Source organism: Nannospalax galili, unplaced genomic scaffold (genome assembly GCF_000622305.1).
Source record: "Nannospalax galili isolate Female #2095 unplaced genomic scaffold, S.galili_v1.0 scaffold215, whole genome shotgun sequence".
Classification (NCBI taxonomy): Eukaryota; Metazoa; Chordata; class Mammalia; order Rodentia; family Spalacidae; genus Nannospalax; species Nannospalax galili.
This window is the reverse complement of record NW_008338533.1, coordinates 1,989,390-2,012,719: the sequence shown is the minus strand read 5'-3', so window position 1 is coordinate 2,012,719 and position 23,330 is coordinate 1,989,390. Positions and strand designations below refer to the sequence as shown.

At 40.5% G+C, this 23,330-nt stretch overlaps 1 protein-coding gene across 1 annotated transcript in view; it reads right to left on the bottom strand.

The window, feature by feature from the left end:
* The window catches only part of Top2b (DNA topoisomerase II beta), a 64,317-nt gene that overhangs the window by 4,189 nt on the left and 36,798 nt on the right, over nt 1-23,330 (bottom strand). Inside the window, exons 18-33 of the mRNA XM_008833142.1 lie at nt 23,179-23,293; nt 21,916-22,037; nt 21,586-21,734; nt 20,954-21,185; nt 18,856-18,990; nt 18,013-18,213; nt 16,514-16,709; nt 16,280-16,371; nt 13,068-13,223; nt 12,828-12,911; nt 9,424-9,618; nt 7,269-7,413; nt 6,923-7,084; nt 5,926-6,127; nt 5,045-5,124; nt 3,395-3,505 (exon numbers count right to left, since the gene is read on the bottom strand). Of these exons, the coding sequence (XP_008831364.1) occupies nt 3,395-3,505; nt 5,045-5,124; nt 5,926-6,127; nt 6,923-7,084; nt 7,269-7,413; nt 9,424-9,618; nt 12,828-12,911; nt 13,068-13,223; nt 16,280-16,371; nt 16,514-16,709; nt 18,013-18,213; nt 18,856-18,990; nt 20,954-21,185; nt 21,586-21,734; nt 21,916-22,037; nt 23,179-23,293 (2,377 nt within the window). The remainder of the gene's footprint in view (nt 1-3,394; nt 3,506-5,044; nt 5,125-5,925; nt 6,128-6,922; nt 7,085-7,268; nt 7,414-9,423; nt 9,619-12,827; nt 12,912-13,067; nt 13,224-16,279; nt 16,372-16,513; nt 16,710-18,012; nt 18,214-18,855; nt 18,991-20,953; nt 21,186-21,585; nt 21,735-21,915; nt 22,038-23,178; nt 23,294-23,330) is intronic.

Genomic DNA, 23,330 nt, shown 5'->3' with positions numbered 1-23,330 from the left:
GTAGCCAGTTTCTTGGCTAAAAGTCAAAATGTCCTTGGGCTTGTTAGCAACATACTCTGTTCCAAAGGCCAAAAATGTCAAAAGTATTTGGGAGCTTGTATCTAATCCTTAAAAGATTTTAGGGTTACCTCTTCAGAGGGGGGAATGTTAGAGTATCCAAAAGCCCCATTTAAAAAAAAAAAATCAAAGAAAAAAAAATTTGGAAAACAGATGTACTGAATGGATCCAAATGGACTGCAAACCTTCCTGTTAACAACTAAAAAGTGGGGCTGGAGAGATGGCTCAGAGGTTAAGAACTCTGACTGCTCTTGCAGAGGACCCAGGTTCGATTCCCAGCACCCATATGGTGGCTACAAACCGTCCTTAACTCCAGTTCCAGGGGAATCCGTTGGCCTCTTCTGACCTCCAAGGCATTGCATGATATGGATGCACTCACATACATGTAGGCAATACACTCATACACATAAAATAAAAATAATAAAATAATAAAAAAAAATTAAAAAACTGAAAAGCAGGGCTGGTGCAATGGCTCAGCAGCTACAATACTTGCTGCTCTTGCAGAAGATCAAGTTCAGTTCCGCATCCATAATGCCGACCACTAACTCCAGTTCCAGAGGATCCCACACCCTCTCCTGGCCTCTGCAGGCATTGCACACACATGATGCACTTACATGTAGACAAAACCCTCATACGCATAAAATAAAATTAATAAAAATTGTTTTACTTAAAAAGCAGTACCAATTCTACGGAAGACCTATCAAGCCTCATTTTGACATGGTACATGTAACTCCCTCACTGGCCAGCAGAGGAGGCACTCGTGATGGGTGTGACCAAGGACTCTGTGGCTTTATTCCCTGAGTCCTCATGACTACATCCATCATAGAAGCCCCAAAGCAGCTACCAGCAGGAGTACAGGGTGATAGGGAGGATCGTTCTCTCACAGCATTTCCCAGCTGGCAGTTAAAGGACACCCAACACCCCCACCAAGTACATGTCACGCATCAGTACCGCGGGTGCCTTTGTGCTGCCAACTACTGGAACTACAGAACGTGACTTGTATCATAATGTAACTTGAGTTAGCATAGGCAGGTCTACGGAGGGACATGCTGTGTCCTCTCCTTGGATTATTATCTATAAGTTCTATCTCAGGAGGAACGTAGAGAAAGAAGAGCTTCCTGAGGTCCCTGAAATCGTTTCCTAGTTAACACAGGCCCATTCCCCTAGTGGAGAGACAAAAGGCTGGGTGGGTAGTCGTCTGGTCTTTAATGTTAAACTCCAAGTTGCTGTCTTAATGAAGAGAACAGGATGCTATGTTTCAAGTGATATGGCTCCTACAGTATAAGATGCTCATATGAAGACTTTTTTAAAGATTTCTTAATGCATCTGTGCCTACTTGTCCGATGTACACCATGTGCATGCAGTGCCCACAGAGGACAGAGGGGATGTTGGATCCCCTGGAACAATTGGTACAGGTGGTTGTGAGCCACCTGATGTGAGTGGTGGGAATAAAACCCGAGTCCTCTGCAAGAGCAGCAAGTGCTCTTAACCACTGAGCCATCTCTCCAGCCCCCAAAAGGATGTTTTAAAAGGACCTGCCTTGGGGCTGGAGAGCTGGCTCAGAAATTAAGAAGCACTGGATGCTCTTGCAGAGGATCCAGATTCAATCCTCAGCGCCCACATGGTAGCTAACAACCATCTGTAACTCCAGTTCCAGGGGATCCAACACCCTCTTCTGACCTCCATGGGCATTGCACAACACAAGTGCATTTACACACATGCAGGCAGTACACTCATACACATAAAATAAAAGTAACAAAATTATTTTAAGGGGCCTCTCTCAGTGTGAGGTTCCCAGAAGCAGAAGCTGCCTGATCCCATGATATGTTCAAGCACATTCACCTGGGGAGGCAACAGCAAGAAGTGTAAAGTGATACAATGGAGAGCAGGCAGCGACTCAGGGGCAAGTTACCAAACCACATGCTGCTCTTGGAGAGAATTAATCCCTGTGGGGAAATTTGAAGAACAGTATAAAACACACCCAGAGTCAGAAACTGAAAGGTAAGGACTCTGAGCAACCCTATGGCCCAGCTTTCTTCAGTCACTGCCTGAAGGCCGCCAGAGGACAGAAGATTTCCTATTCCAATACAACTGTCAAGTCCAAGTCCTTGGGCAGCACGTGCTGAAGAGGTGAGAGGAGCATGTGCTGGGCGGCCGTCTAAGGTGATGGCTGGTCTCTGCAGTTCAAGTACATACGACTAGGCAGGGGTTTGCATGATTATGGGTCTTGTCATGTGGCTACGCTCAGTACACGTGTCTCCAGTGGTGACATTATGCTATAGGGATTTTGGTTTTTGGATTTTTTTTTTAGGGAACAGTTCATATGGTTTATTTAACTGCTATCTTGCATATATATCAACTAGATGTATATTTTAAAATAAATATTTTTCAAACAAAAAGCACTAATATTGATTTCATTTAAAAAAAAAGCCAAGACACATGATTTACCTGTTATGTGACTGATTAATAAATCAACTCAGTACTTCATAAACAACCTAAGGCTACAGAAAAGAAAGAAGCTGCGATTCACAAAGCAAAGACGCTAACTGCACTGACCAACCCTCCCTGTAAGGAGGGAGGCAGGACTACAGACTACAGAACCAAGACAAAATTTTCTTTCTCCGTCCAACCTAACAAGAGCTTTACATAAAAATTATTTCTTCATTGTGTTGTCTTTATTACTGAGAATTTCATGCATATATATGATGAAATACAATACCAATCCCCCACTTCCTTCTCCAAGTCCCCTAACTTTCACCGCAGCATGTCCTCCTCCCTCCCAACTTCATGACTTTTCCTTTTGGAACCAAGCTCATTCAGTGCTGCCATATGAGCAGGGCATGAGGCCGTCCACTGGAGCACGGGCACCTACCAGTGGCCACACCCTCAAAGAAGAATGACTGCCCCTCCCCCCACTGCTACCAACTGCCAGTAGCTCCTAAGTAAGAGGTAGGGCCTGCAGAGCACCAGAAAAACCATCTGAAAGAGCAATGCAGAATTACTGTATCATCACAACAGTTATAAATGGGTCTTAGCACGTTTTCTCTCACATGCAGAATCTAAACTTAAAATGAACACTTGAAAGCAGAGGAAGGGTTGTATTTTTCTAATGTGGTCTGATAGCTATTTTTAGCAATTTCTTTACATTATTAAAGAGATTCCCTTACACTGTTACTGTACATTTCATGGTGAAGTACTCAGACAGTTCCAATTATATGAACTTCCCTTTCCACTAGTCATCTCTCATGAGTTCGGAGTCAGATGTGAGCACACTCCCTCTTTACCTCCCTGTACGTCCCCTCTCACGACTTACAGACAAGCAGATGTGAGCACATACCCTTTTTAGCAGCTGCTGTCGTACTTGGAACTTTGTCTGTTTGTTTCAGACCAAATGATGGTACAAACACAGAAGCAGCATCTTCTTCATTACTGTCAAATTTAGCTGAATCTAAAAATTTCAGAGCTTTATTTAGTAAAAGACTTTATCAAAATGGACCTCTGACTGATCTGATGACTTCCCTTTAGCTACTAAATTGACCTTCAAGTTTCTATTTTGCTACATAATCCACATGTACAAACAGCTGAAAATAGAAAATGTACTAATTTATGCCTCAAAAATGTGAACTCTGTTGAGAAACGATATACAAATGCATACAGTCCTGAAAACAGTTCGAAAGTTAATCATTCAAAATACAGCCAACCAGTTCAAAAGTGTACACTAGGCACATTTCGGATGAACACTCTCCTGTGTGGTTATTTTAGTACCTACACAAGCACTAGTAATCATTCAAGAACATTAGTACTAATGTCCAAATCTAAAAGAGTAGCAAGCCCTCATATCTTTAAATCAGCAAATCATTGAAGATAAACTTTAAAGGCATGCAAGCTTACCTTCAGTTTACTTTGAGGGAGGAGACAGGGTCTTGCAATGGTAGCCCAGACAGGTTTTGAACTTACAAGCTTCCTGCCTCGGTCTCCCTAATGCTAGGATCACAGGCTGTGCCACCATGCCTTGCTACAGTTTATTTTGGTCAGCTAATTAGCTTAATTTGCCAATCAATTTTCTCCCTCAAACTACAACAGGAAAATTTTAAATGCCCTCTTGGGTCTAAGTAACTATTTTTATGTAACTATTTTGACATGCTGTGTCAACAATGAATATTCATTTATACTCACAGAAAATGTACCAAATCTAAGTTTGTCCATCTGTATGTATTTAAAAATGTAAGTGGAACTTGGGACGTGGCTTAACTAGTACAGCTCTTGCTGTGCAGGGTGACCCAAATGAAAGCCAGGTAGGGTTGGTGACCTGCCAGCAATCCCAGTCCTCGGGAGGCGGAGGCAGGAAATCTCCCTCCCCAACAGGCTGACTACCCACACTAGCTGAAATGGCAACCTCCAGGCTCAGAAAGACACCGTGTGTCAATATGTAAGGTGGGGAGCTGTCTGGAAAGACACCCAAAATCAACCTTGGGCCTCTACAGGCACACATGCACTCACACACCCACATGCACTTAAAAATACAAGACAATGAGTTAAGTGACCTAAAAAATTCCACATACACTAAGAGACATACCCTGATTAAATTTGCTCCTATGAAAATTTTATTCTCTCAGCTGCAAGGATTTAGTAAAACAAATTTGCACCTATATTGGTACCTTTATAACTTTAAATACACATTCACATCACTATTAAAATCAAATATTGATGGTTCAATTTTTTTTTTACATTGCTCATTCTGAAAGTGTCACAGGTCTACATGCTACCTGGAGGCCAGCATCCGCCTGTCTGCTACAGGGCCTATCTGACCGATCAGCTGAGAATCCCTCAGAAAAAGTAAATGAATCTTATCACACTGAACAAAATGTTTAGAAAAAAAAAAAAAAAAAAACTTCTGCAGCTAAGTCCTGAGCTAATGGTTTCCTCATTTCTCAACAGCAGAGCAGGACTAGAACAACTTGCTAATGAGAAGACCAGCAGCACATACCGTCTTCCGACTTCTGCGAATACGAAGGAAATGAGAAGAGAGTCCCAAAATCCTGACTTTTTTTATCATGTGAAGATTTTCTATTAGGAAGAAAATACCACAAAGAGGATATAATTTAGAAATCTAGTTTCAACTCAAATGAATTCTATTTATGAGCTTTCACATTTCTTTTCTTTCTCTTTAAAGACAGAGAAACCCCACCCCACCCCCATACTTCCCCAACAAACCTAAGCACATAGGGGAACACAGACATGAAATACAACAGTGACTTACCACAAAATAAGAATAGAAACTGGACAATGGTTCAAAGTTACTCAAAGTTACTAAACTCAACTTGGCAAAGCTCCACGGGAAGAAATGGACTTCCCGTCACAGCAGGTAGCAATACCACTCCTGACCTCAGACAGGTAGACAGATATTTCAAAAGCCAGTCAAGGCCAGTTATAACAAGCTAAAACTTCTTTTAAGAAAACCTAAATACTTCAAAGCTCAAACCCCCATGCTAACACTGGCACTTACCAAAAGTAGTAAAAGTGAACCGAGGCCAAATCTAGGGAAAACAACTTTCCTAATTCTAAGATCTAGAAATGTGCCCCAAACCTGGAGTTGTCCAAACACTCCCAGAGCATGCCACAACATGTAGCTGGAACAGAGCCACACTCACTCACTCTACAAAGCCTATGACCAGTGAAGTTTAAAACATTTCTTCTCAAGCCCTTTGTGGAAGGCATGCCCATCGTCCCACCCACCTACCAGCAGCAGCTACGGGAAGAGCTGCAATGTTATCAAGACTACTCCTTCACAAAGAAAGCTTGGCTAAAATGTCAGTTCTTGAAGCTCACTATAAGGTCTTGCTGAACAGCAATGACTCCATTACTTACTCTGGAGTAGCTTTTGATTTGCCTGGAGAAAATGAATACTCGTCTTTATCTAAGCCATCTGAAGGAACAAATTCATCCTCCCCATCGTTTGTTATGGGAGATGCTTTAACTTTCAGTTCTTCTAGGTCATTATTGTCGTCATCATCATCAGCATCATCGTCCTCCTCTTCTGAGAAATCAAACGTGTACTTGGGTCTTTCAGCTAGAAGGAAAGTAAAAATGAATGTTAATAGGGCACTGTGGCATGTAGTAGCATGTAGTGGCATGTAGCTACAGTTCCAGATAATCAAGAGGCTGAGGCAGGAGAAGCACTTATGCCCAGGAGCTTGAAGCCAGCCTGGGTAACAGCTCAAGAGCAACAACAAAAGAATGGGAAACTCAAAACCCTAGATTTACCACTTAAAGGAATTTTAAAATATGTAAGAAAAAGATGAACATTTAGAGAATAAAAACCAACTTCAAAGTGTGGTATTTGCTCTCTACCTCTAGGGGAGTGGGCAGTAATGTGTCAGAAGAAATACTGACTGCTGGGACTGTTTGATTAAGATATTGCTCATTATACTTAGCTATTAACTCAAAACACAGAAGTGGTCAATGTGGCCTTGTGCCATACAGCCCCTGCTTAACACAGCATATCAATTAGGCAAGATGCTACAGCAAAGCTCAGCACTGCATCTACAGAGCTTTGGACAGACAGCTCCAAGCAGCAGACACGTCGTGACGGGTAGAAAACACAAGTGGTACTTCCCTACCACCAGGTGACTGTTTTTAAAACTAGTATCTTAAAGCCAAGCAGGGAATATATCCAAGCTTTATAATAAAATTCAACAGGAAAACACAATTTGTTTTCGAAAAAGATCATTTTGTAAATCAATACTTTTTGTGGTTCATCTCAGCAATGATTTACAACTTTAGTGACATCGATAATACTAATAAATACTGATTGACAGGTCAAGCATAATGTACAATAAAATAGATATAAAATGTAGCACAGTACCAGCTGCTCTCCTAAGCAAAGAGTCTCTTGGAATCACCACAGGCTCCGTTTCTTCCAAGTCGCTCTCTGACTTGGACTCATCATCTGACCAAGGGTTTCGTTTCTTCACTTTCTTCGCACTAGGTTTACCAGATGACGCAGGTGTTTTCCTAACCCTGGTCCCTAAAAGCCAAACAATGGGAATATATGTACAAATATACAAAATCACTGGTGAAAGTCTTCAATGGAAAGTCCACTATAAAACAGTAAACACACATGGAAACGGCAGCATTACTTGAACTACCAAGCACGCTCATCAGAACCTGCGCCTGCAGTCCTCACACACACCAGCACTGACATGACTTACCAGGCTCCTTTCTCTCCCTTTTGGCTTTGGGACCTTTATTTACAGGAGCTGATGGGGTCATTGCCTCTTCTCCTGCACCTTCTACTGGTGCTCCACTGAATTCCTCATCAAATTCTACTTTTACTACTGTGGTATCAGAATCACCCTACATGTTAAAAACCAAAACAAATCATGAGTACAACTAAAACTCAAATTAAGTCTAAATATTTCAGAGAGACAGTTTCGATCAACAGTTTCTTCATACCAAGTATGCTTTCTGTTTTTGTTTTACTGTAATCCTGTTAAGGTCCTACCATCGACTCACCTGCTAACTCTAGCTTTCTGGTCTAGTCACTGAGAAGACAGCTGAAAAACCATAGAAAAGAAGGCAGGCTCTCAATTATCAAGGAACTATGAGACCAACAGCTAAGTCATTCAGAAGACACCACTGAGTCAGTGCCTATGTCCAAGGTTTCCACATACCAGAAACACATCCTCAAATGACTGAAGGAAAAAGGCAACAGGTGTTGTGTACTGTTGCCTAGGCTCTAAGGCAGACTCAGCCCTAAGACCGTTGGGAAGGACAGCAGAGTAAGCACACCAATTATTGCAACACAGTAACAAGTACAGAGTGAGGAATAGCAGCAGCTCAAGGCACAGTGAGCTACTCTGCTTAAGGAGAGTCAGAGAAGTGTCCTCGGAGCCATCTGACCGGGTTCTGAAAGAATCATCTAAATTTGTGAGGTGGGAAGAGCACCAAGAGGAGGCCAGAGCAGGTGCTGGAATCAGGATAATGGCCCAGTTTCAGACAGGCCAAGTTTGAGGAGCTTTGGGAGTCCAGGTGGATGCACATGGTCTGGCACAACGTTACAGCTTGGGGACAGGGATTTAAGTTATTGTTATAAGCGGGCAAAGCTCCAAGTAGGCGGGGATGGGGTTACTGATACTACAAAAAGTAGAAGAGGGGGCTGAAGAGATGGCTCAGCAGTTAAGAACACTGGTTGTTCTTGCAGAAGACCCAGGTTCGAATCCCAGCACCCATATGGCAGCCAACAAGTGTCCATAACTCCAGTTCCAGGGGATCCGACAGCCTCTTCTGTCTTCTGTGGGCATTGCACGACACGGGTGCACTTACACGCAGGCAATACACGCTTACACATAAGATAAAAAGATAAAATAATAAATTAAGTAGAAGGAAGAACGGGAAGACGTGCCCCTAACAGACACCAACTGAAGAGGACAGACGCCACTCTAAGGACAAAGGGTGCAGCATGGTGAGGCGGCACCTGGAGCAGTTGTACAGACCTCCATCATCCCAGATCTCCTGCTCTTTCGTCTAATGCTCCCATATTAGCTCTGCTCAAAGACCCTCTGACCCCAGCTCAGGTTCATGTCCCAAACCTGCAAAGCACCTATGCTCTCAGCTACCTATTGAGCAGATCTGCTGAGACATTTCCAGGGCTGTAAACCAACCTGTTCACACCATTAGCCTGAGAGACCATCACAGACCTGCTTTTTCAACTCTGAACATTCTTTTTAGCCTTTGCTAGAATCTGGCTAACCCTAACCCATCCTGCTCAAGAGTAGGTAAACGTCATATTGTTTAAAGTTCTTGATCGTACCCGTCATTGCCAACAATGCAGGGTATGTTTAATAAATATTTAACAAGAAGAAAAAAGGATAAAGTAAAAGGCAAGTTACTATGAAAGCTAAATGACCCTCATTCTGCTCAGCGCTCCCTTAGTCATAATACAGGACTGAATCACAAAGTCGACAAACTTGTGCGCTTTAATTTTAATTTAGAAAGATGTTGAGTGTTTCTCACTTTAAAAATAGAATTTAAGCCAGGGACAAAGGCATAGCCTATATAGCACCATCTACTCAGAAAGCCAAGGTAGGTACCAGTTAGGCCAACAAGTTTGAGGCCAAACTGAGGGGAAAAACCGAACCTTGAATCAAGTGAGTGGCTCTAAGCACATGTGTGACCTCTACTAGTAACTGGCTGTCCTTCCGTAGATCAGCTGCACTTGTAGAAACATTTGCTATCACAATCAAAATACATTACAAAATACAAAGCACGATTAAGCACACAAGCAAAAATTAAGGCACAAATACATATTTATACATGTATTACAGAGTGGTGTCTAGCAATGACTGACATAGGAACACTGAATACCTTCTTCTTCTTCAGCAACTTTCTGCTGGCGTCTGCCTTCATAGCTGTAATCTCAGGAACAATTCTCCTCCCATACGGTGAGGGCATCGTCTCCTCCAACTGGAGCTTCTTCACCTTAGGTTTGCCGACTTTACCTTTTATTGCTTTTCCAGACATTCCTGCCAGAATATCTTCTCGTTCTTGTGCTTCCACTTTCTGAAATGTAATGAGAGCGAGGAGGGGATACAAAATAGCCCTTTACAAAGCCAATCGCCACTGACTAAGAAACTGAAACATTTTATTCCTTCATTAAAAAAGGTAAAGCTTTCAGGGCTAACAAGATGTCTCAGCGGTTAAGAACACTGGTTGTTCTTGCAGAAGACCTGGGTTCGAATCCCATCACCCACATGGCGGCTAACAACTGTTCATAACTCCAGTCCCGGGGGATCTGACAGTCTCTTCTGACCTCCGAGGGCATTGCACAACACAGGTGCATTCACCTATATGCAGGCAGTACACTCATACACATAAAATAAAAATAATAAATTTTTTAATTAAAAAAATAAAGCTTTCTTTTCAGTTGACTTAAAAGATAAAACAGTGAGGGAGGGAGGGAGGGAGGGAGGGAAGAAAGAAAAGAAAAAAAAGAAAAGAAAGAATCCAAGTCAGAAGACCTGGGTTGTAATCCCAATTCATGTAAGTAGTTTCTCACTCATACTACAAGTCAGTAGTAGTGACTACATGACCTAAAGTGGTGCTTTCCAGTCCCAGGACCCTATGATGTTAAGGAACTGGGACCACTGATGACCTGGAATCATCAGAAACAGACTCTTCTGGTAAGAGGTATGAAGCTATTCTTTTTACTTGCTTTAGTTAAAATAAAGGTCAGGTCAGAAAGTAAAAACAAAAACCAAGTCTCAGCACATTTACACTGAACTTACAGAGCTCACTCATATAACCATAAATGAAGATGCAACACCAATTAACACCACAGATTCTATATTCTACAGTTATCCTTTCAAATAACTAACAATAGACTTTGAAAGACACAAGGGAAAGTGATATATCTTGAAAGGCACTGAAAGAGACCAGTTACATAGTAGTTTAAGGTAAGACAGGCTTCAACGCTAAACACTCTCCATTCTAATGTGGCACTTGTACTCATAGGGACATATTCTCAGTAAAACTGATAGGTGTGGCATTTACCATGTGTAAGGTATTAAAAACTCCCATCATCTCTACATTACAGATGAGGAAACAGGGCTCTGATAAGATGAATAATTGTTTTGAAACATACCAAAATGATTCCTCTCTAAACAAGCTGCTTAATCTCTCTAGGCTCTGAATCCTTACCTGCATTACAGGTTAAGGATGACCTATTTCATTTAAGAATTACATGCAATGCAGTGTCAGCACACAAAGTGTGTTCAATTCTTTATGTATCATTAGACTTGAAACAATGCAGAATCATGAAATTGAAGTCTTTTTAGATATTAAAAAACATCTAGAATTTAAAGACTTTTTTTTGTTATGTGTCTGTGTCTAAGTGTATGTTACATGTGTGTGGGTGACCTCAGAGGCCAAAAGAAGGTATCAAATCCCCAGAGCTGGAGTTACAGGTGGTTGTGAGTCACCTGCTCTGGGAATCAAACTGGGGTCCTCCAAAGAGCAGGAAGCACTGTTAACCACCAAACCATTTCTCCAGCACTGAATTTAGAATTGTGTTTTGTTTTGCTTGTTTTTTTGAAACAGGGTCTCCCTGTAGCCCCAGCTAGCCTGGAACTAGCTATGTAGGCCATAGACCAGGCTGACCTGGATCTCACAGAGAGCTGCCAGCCTCTGCCTCCTAAGTGCTGAGATTAAAGGTGTGTGCTACCATGCTCAACTCCTATAGTTAGAACTTAACTTGTTCAAACACTGCTACTAAACAAGTAATAAAGTGGTGAATTAAAAGTAAAATGCTACATTTGGGGGTCCTGGGATTGCTTTGAATGATGACTTTTCAACTCCAGAGTGTGTGTGTGTAACAAGTAAGCATAAAATGAGCTTGCTTCTCTTTATTAGTCAGTGATCACATTTAAAGCAATGTCAGAGTCATAGTAATAGTGACCAGGAACCATCATCTTCCTTTTAAAATATGCTTGTTTCATTTTTAATGGGAAATCATTTTTCCTATGTATGGTGATAGAGATGGAACCCAGGGCTTCCCTCATGCTGGGCAAAGCGCTCTACCATGGAACACTAGCCATAACACAATATTAATGTTTTAACATAAAAGTCAGAAAAAAAAATTTTCTTTATAAAAAAAATTTACTTGATGAATGGTAAGTTAAAAAGCGAAGTGCACTCCATGCACTTAAAAGAGCACTGAGGTAACCTAGACAAGAGCACTAAAAAATTTTCAGAAACTGGGGCTGGAGAGATGGCTCAGAGGTTAAGAGTGCTGACTGCTCTTGCAGAGGACCGGGGTTTGATTCCCAGCATCCACATGGTGGCTACAAACTGTCTTGACTCCAGTTCCAGGGGAACCCAAAGCCCTCTTCTGACCTCCTCAGCATTGCACAACATGGGTGCATTCACTGACATGCAGGTAATACACTCATACACATAAAATAAAAATAATAAATATTTTTTGAAAAGAAATTTTTTTTCAGAAATTACATCAGGCTAGTAATAAAACCCATTTGTCCCTAAGAGTTCTAATTTGAACACACACCATGGATCTAACACTGGGGTGCATGGACAGTAAAATTAAGTATTGAAATCATAGTATAATGAATAACTAGAAACAATGAAATTATTGAAAAGTGAAAAGGAAAGTACCTTATGTAATACTAAGTGGTAGCTCACTTTCTGGTCCTCAATTTATTTCTAGTACTTTTAAAGAGACAATTTTTAATCTTTTCCATACTTTTAAATTAGAACTCTACTAACATAAAAACATTGAAATTTGTTATAAGTCTGAAGTCCAAATACCCACCCATATTCAGTCACATTCATATATATGCCTTACCTCTTCTCAGGAAATTGTCAAATTATATCAGTTAGCACATTTAGAAGCAGGTTAAACCAACAGAAAGTATTGGAATTTAATTTTTTCTGCATTTCAACTCAATAAACATTTATATACATTCACAGTAGAAATAGCTTTTCTGTATAACTTCATAGACCAAAAGCTAACTTAATCCTAACAGCTTATAAATATTAACGCAGAGTTCAAGGAAATCCTGATAACTGACAAAGACTTTCATGGTCACCTCATAAACAGTATTCCAAGTACATTTCATTCTCTCTAGACTATTTTCTTATTCACTTATTTAGCAGTACTGGGGAGTGGGTCCAGGGTCTTGCCCGTGCCAGGCCAATGCACTACCAATGAGTGACAGCCCCAGTCTGAAATATATTTTAATAGAGACTTAACATACATCCAATTCTTCAACAAATGCTGCTAAATCTTCTTTCCAAAGATCTGAAGGAGATTTTCGTTTGAGATCATTGACCTCTCGCCCCTATAATAAAATAAAAAAGAAAAAAGTAGCACAGTTTAAGATTTAATAGATTTTAAATGTGTAAAGGGTAAATCAAAATATTTTTGGAAAAAGAAAATCAAAGACATAGATAATACTGAAAGAGTTTCAAATTATTTAGCCCACAAAAGTTCATACTTTTGTATCTCTCTGTTTAATGAGTTCTTCAACTTTTTCTTTAGTAAGACACCACAGAGACATATTTAAAATATAATTAAAATCAGGGCCTGAGGGAGCTCCCGAGTCAGAGGAACCATCATCATGCTGGTTTTGTGTGTCTTCCTCTTCCGCTGCCTGTAAAAATAATAAATGTTATATTAAAGTCCATTATAGCATCAAATCAACATTTAATTTCATTGACTATTGTATTTACAGTTCTACAAATACTACACTCAATGCTACACCTTCAGGGTGGTGGAGTTATTTAAGACTATCTACAAGATTACCAATAAACATGTTTCCTACAAAAAGAATTAAAGTTTCAGATTTCCTTAAGATATATAATAAATCTTCAGAGGGAGTAAGTATATTCTAACCCTATTTACCCAGGAATTTGATGAAAGATTAACTGTGTTCCTCAGAAGCTAAGTCACAAAATGAGAAGATACTGTAGCTTAAAATGGTTATGTTAAATGTTTTGCCATTGTGTGTTATCAGACTTTCACACTGATCAATGACTGAGCAATATGAAACCCCAAATAAATCACTTATGAAAAATGTTTGAATAGATATAATACATAACAAGCTATATTTATTCACTAAGGATGAATTCTTAATAAATATTCCCTAAGACAAGATTACTCAAATGAGGACTCAGAAAGTAAGTTGACTGAAGATTAATAATTGATGAGTTAATTAAAGTGTCAGGGATTTTCTGAAATTTTACTCATGAAATGTTTCATGAAAACAATAAAAAAAATCCTTTAAAAGTCTTTTTATGCTAATAATACTTTTCAAAGCACAATGAATTCAATATAAGTAATTTCAAGGGCTTAAAAATAAAAATAGGCATTAAGTGATATTGAACCAAAGTTGTTTAAGTCATAAAGATAATTTAAAAATAACTAAGTTAACTGCAACATTCCATTAAGCCAAAAGTTTTAAGCTTTATAATTTAAAATTTTGAAATAAAATATATATATACAAAGTTAAGTCTGAGTGTACTTTAGAAATGAAATGATAAAAATTTAAATTGTAAATCAAGATGCTTCACTACATGAGTAAAGCTAAGCTACAAACTCAATCAAGCAACATTAGCCACATAAGGAATGGTGATGACTTGACAGACAAGTAATAAAGTCCTGGATAACTTACAGCAAACTAACAGGTTTTCTGGTTTAGTATGGGTTGGTTGTTTGGGGTTTTGCTTTGTTTTTTCTTTAAGGCTGGGTCTCACTCTGAAGTCCTGGCTGGTCTGGAACTAGGCTGGGCTCAAACTCCCAGAAATCTGCCTGTTTCTGCCTCCCAAGTGCTGAGATTAAAGGTGTGCACCACCAGGGCCAGCTGTTCTACAGTTTTAAAAAATTCATGAAACAATGTGTTGCTATGAAGCCCCTCAGCACTAGTTTACTGTGAGGTCTTAGGGCACAAGGGAACAGACCCACTCTATAAATCCGAATGACCTAGGTCTTCCTGACACCAGAGTATTATTAACACACTCTCTCTCTCTCTCTCTCATATATCATACATAAAATAAATTACTGTTAACAGGAATAGAACTAAGGGCACCTTACAAATCAGTAAAAATGAACTTTTTCAAGTTTAATGATAGAATTCCACAGTTCCAGAAGTAACCTTCTAATCAGCAGCTTTCTCCCTCTCTCTTCCCCAACACTCTAGTAAGGGCCTCTCAGGACTAAAGGTCCCTGAACTCCTCTCTTCAAGTATACACAGTGCAGAAGACTGTGATGGCAACGATGTAACTACTGACAGCAAGCTAGCTTTCACTCCGGGATTCTGCTCCCAGCAGAAGGGCTGTTCTCAGATCAGGGATATTTTCATGTTTTTGTTGTCGGTTCTGCTGGGGGTTTTTGGTTTGTTTTCTGAGACGGGGTCTCCCTGTGGCCCCAGAGGGCCTGGAACTCACTATGTAGACCAGGCTGGCCTTGATCTCACAGAGATCCATCTGCCTCTGCCTGGGATTAAAGGCGTGCGCCACCACGCCTGGCTATCTTTATCTCCTAAATGTTAACTTCATTAGTTTACTAGGCCATTTTTAAAGATAGCACTTGAACCAACAATGACATAGATGTGCAAGTAGGATACAAAGAACAATGTGCAGTTTAGCGATAATAAATCCAGAGTTCCAGTCATCCCAGCTAGAAGAACTGCCCTGTCCTCTCCCACTTTCCTCCAGTAGTGAATAGTCTAAAATCTTGATATTGTGTAATTTATTCTAATTTTACTCTAACACATTGCATGGATTTCAAAACTTTTAAAATGTGAACCAAAGCAGTATTTCAATGTACTTTGCTAAGAAAACGCAAAAACATTATGATTGAGAACTCTTAAGTGCAGGGAAACTTAACATTTCAGTTCAGGTTATGTCACAGAGTCATAACTATTTTTAAGCAATATTAGCATTAAAATATAAATATATCCAAATCTACTCAAGCACGTAAAAATATTAATCATTCCAAATATTCTTCCTTTTCTACATTCTGTTCTCAATCACAATGTTATATTGTCTTTTAAATTTCTTATTATACACAATAAAGAAGCTAATTCTTGGGGGACTCTGAGTTTCGATACGTCATTCGTTAGGTCAGGGCTACTTTATCTGAAATGGACAACATAACTTAAACATCAGACTTGTAATCTGAAGTTCCAGTGTTTCCATTTCTGACCAAAGTCTAAGCACAGGCAGAGCACATCCTTGGTGTCAATGGCAATAACAGCACACGCGTGTCTCTCATCTTCCCAGCCTCCCAGTCACCATAAGCAGCCGAGTGGTGCCCAGGCTCCACACTGGCATCTCAGACTGGACACTGGACTGACTGAGGGATGCAGTCTAGTTCTTATCTGAGTCTGCGTGTACCTCAGAAACCACCACCACAATGACCCGCGTCACAGCAGGCTCAGAGGTAAAGAAAAAGACGAAGGAGACGGAGTCACCTTCTCACCCTGCAGTCACGTCTCCAGGCCTGCAGAGGCACGTGGCAAAGTGCTCTGTGGGGTGTGACTGCACACTCCTGTACCGTGTCTGCTCTGCGAGTCAGCAGAAGACTTCAGTCTCCAAAAAGCCAGTCTAGCACCTCTGACAATTCTAAATTCAATTTGGGGGGTTGGGACTGTGTTTTGGAGGCTGCTTTTCAGAGCTTCTCTAAGTGTCTTTTTCTGCAAGTGATTACCTTTTCTTGTGCTTCTTTCCACGCTTTCACTGGGTCAGATTCATAACCTCTCTGGACTAACATTTGAATCAAATCTTTCTTTGACCTATTCTCTATGTGAGGGAAAAATAAAGTTAGGATCAAGAAAAGAGAGTCAATTTGTATTTGCTTATACTCTACTGATAAAAATGTCTTCTATTATAAAGATTGTTTCCATTTTAACTAATATTCAAATCTTTAAAGGCTGTGTCTTACCTATTGTAATTTTCCCTTGTATCTTCTCTAAAATGAAACGGGCTTGATTGTTAAGCTTTGTAGATTCTGCTCCCAACATTCCTACGAGCCATTCTTTCCGCAAACCATAATAACTTAACCGTAAATCAAAGAATTCTTTCAGAATGTCTTGCACAGTTTCATACTTCTTCAGACATCCCATATGGTCAAAGAGTACCTATGCAAAATGCAAAGTTTTTCTTTTGATTCCACAAATCTATATTGGTATTTTAATTTACATGACATCTACAGTACTTAAAATAACTGTAATACGAACACACACTAACCCTAAATGCATTAAATAGAACTGAAATAATTAAATGCATTTCTATAAATATCTTTCTGGTGATAAAAATTTGATTAATTCTCAAAACTACAGAAGTACTTAAAATAGTAATTCTGAGAGAAAAAAAAGGAATTTTTTAAAAGAGGGGTTTGGGCCAGGCATGGTGGCTTGGTTGGTAACATGCTTACTGCATTAGCATGAGGACCTAAATTTGATCCTGTATAAAGCTGGGCATGGCAAGGTCCCCACGAAGGTGGCGCACACCTTTAATCCCAGCACTGGGGAGGCAGAGGCAGGCAGATCTCTATGAGTTCAAGGCCAGCCTGGTCTACATAGTGAGTTCCAGGACAGCTGGGGCTACAGGGAGACCCTGTCTCAAAAAGACCAAAAAAAGAACAAAAGAGGGGTTTGGGGGCTGGAGTGGTGGTTAAGAGCACACCTGCTTTTGAAGAGCACTCCACACCACACTCCACACCACATCCAGCCCTCTCCTGGAACTCAGTTCCAGGAGAGCCAATGCCCTCTTCTGGCCTTTCCAGGCACTACACTCATGTTCACACCACACAGACACACTCATACACTTATTTCATAAAGCTGTAAAACCCACTCCATACTAAAAACATCTCCGCCTTATGTCTAAGCTAAAGCACTGCTTCAAGCCTTCCTTCCCACCCATGATGGACATGGATCTGCCTCCACTTCAAGTGCTTGTGCCAGTTCTCTGTCCCCTCCTACTTCTCTCAGCCTTTTTGAGATCCCAGTACTGTTCCTTGGATGTTATGGTACTACTGGATTTTTATTTTATTTTAAATCTAAAAGTTAACTTTGAATGGAACTTGGGTAATCAAACACATTAACTTTCGACTTTCCTCTACAACTATACATATGCAAACATTTAAGTTTACTAAAGAGGGTAGTCACAACCAGGTAAGCACTCTAGAGTCAAAATGATAGCGAAGATGGACATAGGCAGGTGTAAACGCTGCAGTAATCACTATGATAAGTCTTGTCGGTGCATGTGGAGGGGTGTGCATCTGGGGTGCCCAGACCCTGGTGCTGAGCACAGCACTGAGAGCAAAGGCAGCAGGCGCAGGCAAGGAGAGGAAGGACCTGGGGCTCCTCAGCGTTCACGCTCACCACAGCACTCCCACCACGACAACCCAGCGTGCATCCATGCAGGAAAGATGGAGATTACCATGGAATTGCAAGTGAGAGTAGTTTGAAGTTTAAAAACTTTATGCAGCCCAGCAGCTTCTGCTTGTGCAAGCTTCTCCTCCGTCATTTTCACCACAAATTTCACAGTTGTGTCAGTATGATACTCCTTGTAATCAGAAATTAGTGCGGGGGTTTTATCTGTTCCATTTAGCATAGGTTCTAGAACCTGCTCCTTGTACACCTACAAGACATTTAAGAATACAATGATTCTTTTTATAACACTCTAGCATGTTCTCACAAATTATACAAACCTTTAAAAATTCTCAACTCCTGTGGAGGCAGAAAGGAAGCTTCCATCTCAGTTGCCTGTGCTCATCATCTTTAGAGTGAAGCTCTATATAGGGTGTGCTCAGTGTGAGGAGACACGGACGGTGTGGGGTGTGCTCAGTGTGAGGAGAGACAGAGGGGATGGTTCTAATCCACTCCACTCCAAAGCATACCATAAAGTCCAAGGGTGTGAGGAGGATGACATCAGCTAAAACTGGCAGAAGTGAACAATGTGCATTAGATTATAACGGCCACTGCTGACATGGATGTATAGAGAATGGTTACAAAGACCTAAAATAGTATTTCCTGTTGTGCCCTTTTCGTTTCAAGCCAAGTATAAAAAGTCTTGAAGAAATGAAGAAAGTACCACCTAATTCAAGCCATGATGCAAGTATTATTTACAGAAGTTTAAAAGCTTTTTAAAATTGAAAATCAAAAGCACAAATACAATTACAGGTTAAAAGATGCAGATGAGAATTAAGCACTACACAGACTTAGAGCAAACAGTCACATGAAGAATGGTTCAACGCAATGCCTTCTCACATGGTATACCAACCTGTGTCCACGTTCTGACAGGAAGCTCCGTAATTTCTACTGTGTTTCTATCCACCACAAATATCTCACCACTGACAGCATACTGGTTCTGACCAAGTTCCTGGATGGTGCCTTTGAAGTTCTTATAGTTTGGAAGCTGCAGGAAGGAATACAAACAACATAGTAAGGCTTTGCTCTGCTGTGCCAGTACCACCTGAATGCCCGTCAGTGTGGGGTCTGCTGATGTGGACTGAATCTGAATTCCTCATCCTCAGCTGAGCTGGTATGGCTTCTGTTAATCTAATCGGAATGTTATCCAAGCTCCGATTCCATGACAGCGTCCAGTCTTCCTCAACAGCACTCTTCTGCAGTTCCCTGGCCCCAAATTCCTCCTGTTTTGCTTCATATCCTGTATATTCATACTCCTTAGGCTTTACATTCATGTCTGGGTCGGGTTCAACTTTCTGACTTTAACTAGGGATTCACTCTGCAGAACCACTACTCTTCCCCCTTGTTCTGCTTGAAGATTTTGAGTATTCATTCTATCTGCTATGCTTTAAATACAATTTGAACATTCCCAAAGGTTTCATGTAAAAATATCACCACTGTACACAATCTGAATGTGGTTGTTTAGAGCTGAGGATCTGGGGAAATAACTAGGATTAAACAAGGTCATTAGGGTGGAGCCATATGATCAAATCCTGGAGCTATGTTAAGAAGAGGGACATGTGCACACACTCCAAGAAGGCCATCACCAGATGAGGCCTCTAGCTCCAGAGCTCCAGAACTGAAATAAATGAACATCCTCCCTTCAAAAGCAGCCTACCTCAGGTGTTCAGGCCACAAACCAGCTCTGACACACATGCAGCTCCTCCATTACATTCACAAATATGTATGTGCTTATTCTCAAACAAACTACAAGAGAGTGTTCCCTCTTCTAAAATCTGTACTTTGGCCACTACTAAGAACTTAAGTATATAACACAGGGCATGTTGTGTGTACTGACCAACAATTATCTTTGATTACTGTAAATTTCTCATCCTGACAAGAAACTCCCCTCCTAGTGCAGGGCCATGTGTAAACCAGGCACACAAGCAGCAAACATTGATAATACACTCCATCTCATCACTCTAAAATGTGGCTAACACAGCTTAACTAAACACTCTCATAAGAAGTAATCTGGAGCTTGGGCGATGGCTCAGTAGGTAAGAGGGTATGAATGCGGTCCTGGGTTTGAATCTCTAGTATCCATGCAAAAGGCCAGGCATGGCAAGCATGCCTGCAACTCCAGCACTAGGAGCAGAGAGATGGCTCCCTGGAGTTCACTGGCCAGCCAGTCTACTCAAAATGGTGAGCTTCCAGTTCAGTTCACAGGAGACCCTGTGTCCAGACAGCAAGGTGGAAAGTGAGAGAAGACATTCAATGTTCTCTTCTGGCCTCTGCATGCATTTTAAAGTCTTTAAAAGAAAAACAATATGAGCATATTCATAATGTAAGTTTTTGCAGTTTTTATTTTTTTACTTTGAGACAGGGTCTCCCTGTAGCCCACACTGGCCTCAAACTCACTACGTAGGCCAGGCTAGCCACAATCTCAGAGACCGACCTGTCTCTGCCTCCCGAGTACTGAGAGCCACTATGCCCAGCTAATGTTTATTTTTAAAAACCCTTGAAAACAAACACACCGACTTGCTTTGTGTCTGTGTCAGTTCTGCAGTTTCTTCTCTGCTTAATCATATTGTCCACAATGAGCGTCATTCTTGACTAAAACATACTAAGTATGTCATAAGGAAAATGTTCATGACTTAGCAGTTTGAGGAAGAAACAAGTTGCGAATGACTGCATCACAAGAACACCATTCTCTATACAGTACAGAGGTCTGGAAGCCCGGAATGTGAGCTATTTTAAAATGTCAATAAGAGTTTCTCACCATAACTTATCTTCAGACTCATTCCTTTCTATCCTTTATGTAAGAAAACAACAAGTTACATCCAAATAGGGTCTTCGCTATACACAGTGGCTCTAAAATAAAAAGGTTTCAGTACTCTCTATAAGAACTGAACTCTGCCCTTTACCCATTATCACCCAAGTAATGACAGGAGCCAGAGGCCCTGAAAGCTCACCATTGGATGGGGCTCCAGCCCTTCCAGCATCCGTCTGACATTGTTCACAATCTCTCTGGCGTCATAGTTGGGCAGCTTACAAGCCCATCCCGTCCCAATGCCCTCGGCACCATTAATCAAAACCATGGGGATGATGGGGATGTACCACTCGGGCTCAACACGCTGATTATCATCATAAAGGAACTTAAGCAAGTTATCATCCACAGCTGGAAAAAGTAGTCTTGCTAGGGAGCTAACAAAAGAAAGAACAGGCTCTGAGAAATGAAGCATCTCCAAGACTGCATACTTTTACCACTGTGATCACATAGCAACAATAAAATCCATTCACACTGATAACACTAGTGCAGTTTTCTCAAGCACAAGGCCATATAAAATAACCCTTTTTACTTACATGTTTGCTCATCTACCTAAATTCCTTAATATTAAATTACTGTGAGAAACTCCTATTAGTCTACATAACAAATCTGTATAGTCACTGCACAGGACTGATTTCACTAAGAATCAAAGACCCTGGAACAGCCAACCTCAGGAGAATAGGGTAACAATCCTCTCCACAGTACAATTCTATTAAACTTTTACTTCATAGAAATAAATTTCAAACTGAACTTTATATCAATAAATCAACATTTCACCTTAACATTGTGAAAATGTAACGAGGGCTCGCAGCATCTTTGCCACCATGAAGCCGAGTTCCAAACTGACCGATGGGCTGGAGCAAGTTAATGTTGTTACTTCCCACAAAGTTCTGGGCCAGATTCACAATCGTCATCATCAAGGCTTGCTACAGAATGGGAAAGAACACAACAGGAGACAGATAGTCTAAGCTTTCTGGAGCAAGGTCTCAATTTGTATTAAAATCTTAATTCTATAAAGACCTCATAAAGAAAGCTGTTTATTTTGCATAACTATTGTCCCACATGCCAATGACCGCAGTTCCAGTTGACTCCGACCTTAATACTTACTTCTCCATGATGATAAGCAGACATTTCAGCAACAGATCCAGCTAGCTGGGCGACTTTGACTTCACGTTTATCATTCCTCTTGAAACAGGTGAACAAAACTTTTCGTTGGCCTGGTTTAAAGCCTATTTTCAAAAAGAACAACCCTCCTTTTAAAATATTACCTCTTAATGGTAACAATGTTATACATATTTAGGAGAGGAAACGGCACAATTTCTCAATTCCAAAGTCAAACACCAAGGGAAGGCAATTTCCACAGGAAATGTACCAGCAAGCAGCTCAAGAGCCTCTAGGATAAATCTCCCCAGTCAGGAAAACTCTTACGAAGGTATACTGTGGCAATTAAGACTTTAAATCTTGCTAATCTGGCCACCATGTGAATGAGCAAATTATTAAGTCAGTCTCAGTGTCCAGAGAGTGATCGAAATAACTTTTCCAAGGACCTGAGTTACACGGGTGCTTGCCTTCGCTTCTTGTGTGAGGCCAGTGTACAGAGCAGCAGCTGCATCCTAACTGCCACCTACTGCCGTCCTCAGTGTGGGCCTGGGCACGGAGGAAACGAGATGCTAAACACGGCCACTTGAAAAATTTTATGATGGAATGAAGGAAGCAAAATTAACACAGGCAAATTAGAGGCACCTAAGAACTGACGTGAAAGTTCAGGCATCTGAGGCCAATTTAGACAAGAAGGACATCATAGAAGAGAGGCGATTTCAGGTCAAACATTACAAATGGACAAAATTGCTATTAGCTGATAAATCAAGCAACACCAAGGTGAACAAATCTGCCCTGAGTTCTAAAATGAGGGGAAATTCCAAAGAAGCCAGTATCTGCTGTAACGGAAAAGTTTATAAATTTTTCAAGTTAAATTGTGTTGAAGAATTAGGTTTTCATTAATGAGACATAAAGATGTTTAAAAAACTTATTTTCTGATATTTAAACATCAAAGACCTATTTTACTTTTGAGTTTTATAAATTCTTCAGAAATTTTAATTTTAGAAATCAACATGAGCAATAGCTTTCGAGATTGGCCTTAATTTTCCTGAAAAACTCAAGAAGGCTTTAAAAGTTTCAAATTGACGCATATTAAATACGTCAGCTCTCTCCCAACATATCAAAAGTTTTAAAGTCCTTTGAATCAGTTCTTCATGTCTCTTAAGATTACAAATAAGAATTTTAAAGTGAGTCATAAGGGTAACTAAAGCACATGACATTAAGAAATACTCAATAGTGTGTAAAAATGACTTTTAAACCAAGATTACTCACCATCCACAAGAGATGGTATAGATCGCTCATTATCTGAGTTTGAGAAGAGAATCAATTCTTTGTTGATGAAATCATTGTAAGTCAAATGCTTTGTTGCTGTACCATATAGAAATTGCTAGGAGAAAGTCACACAGAAACACTTATTCTTGCCG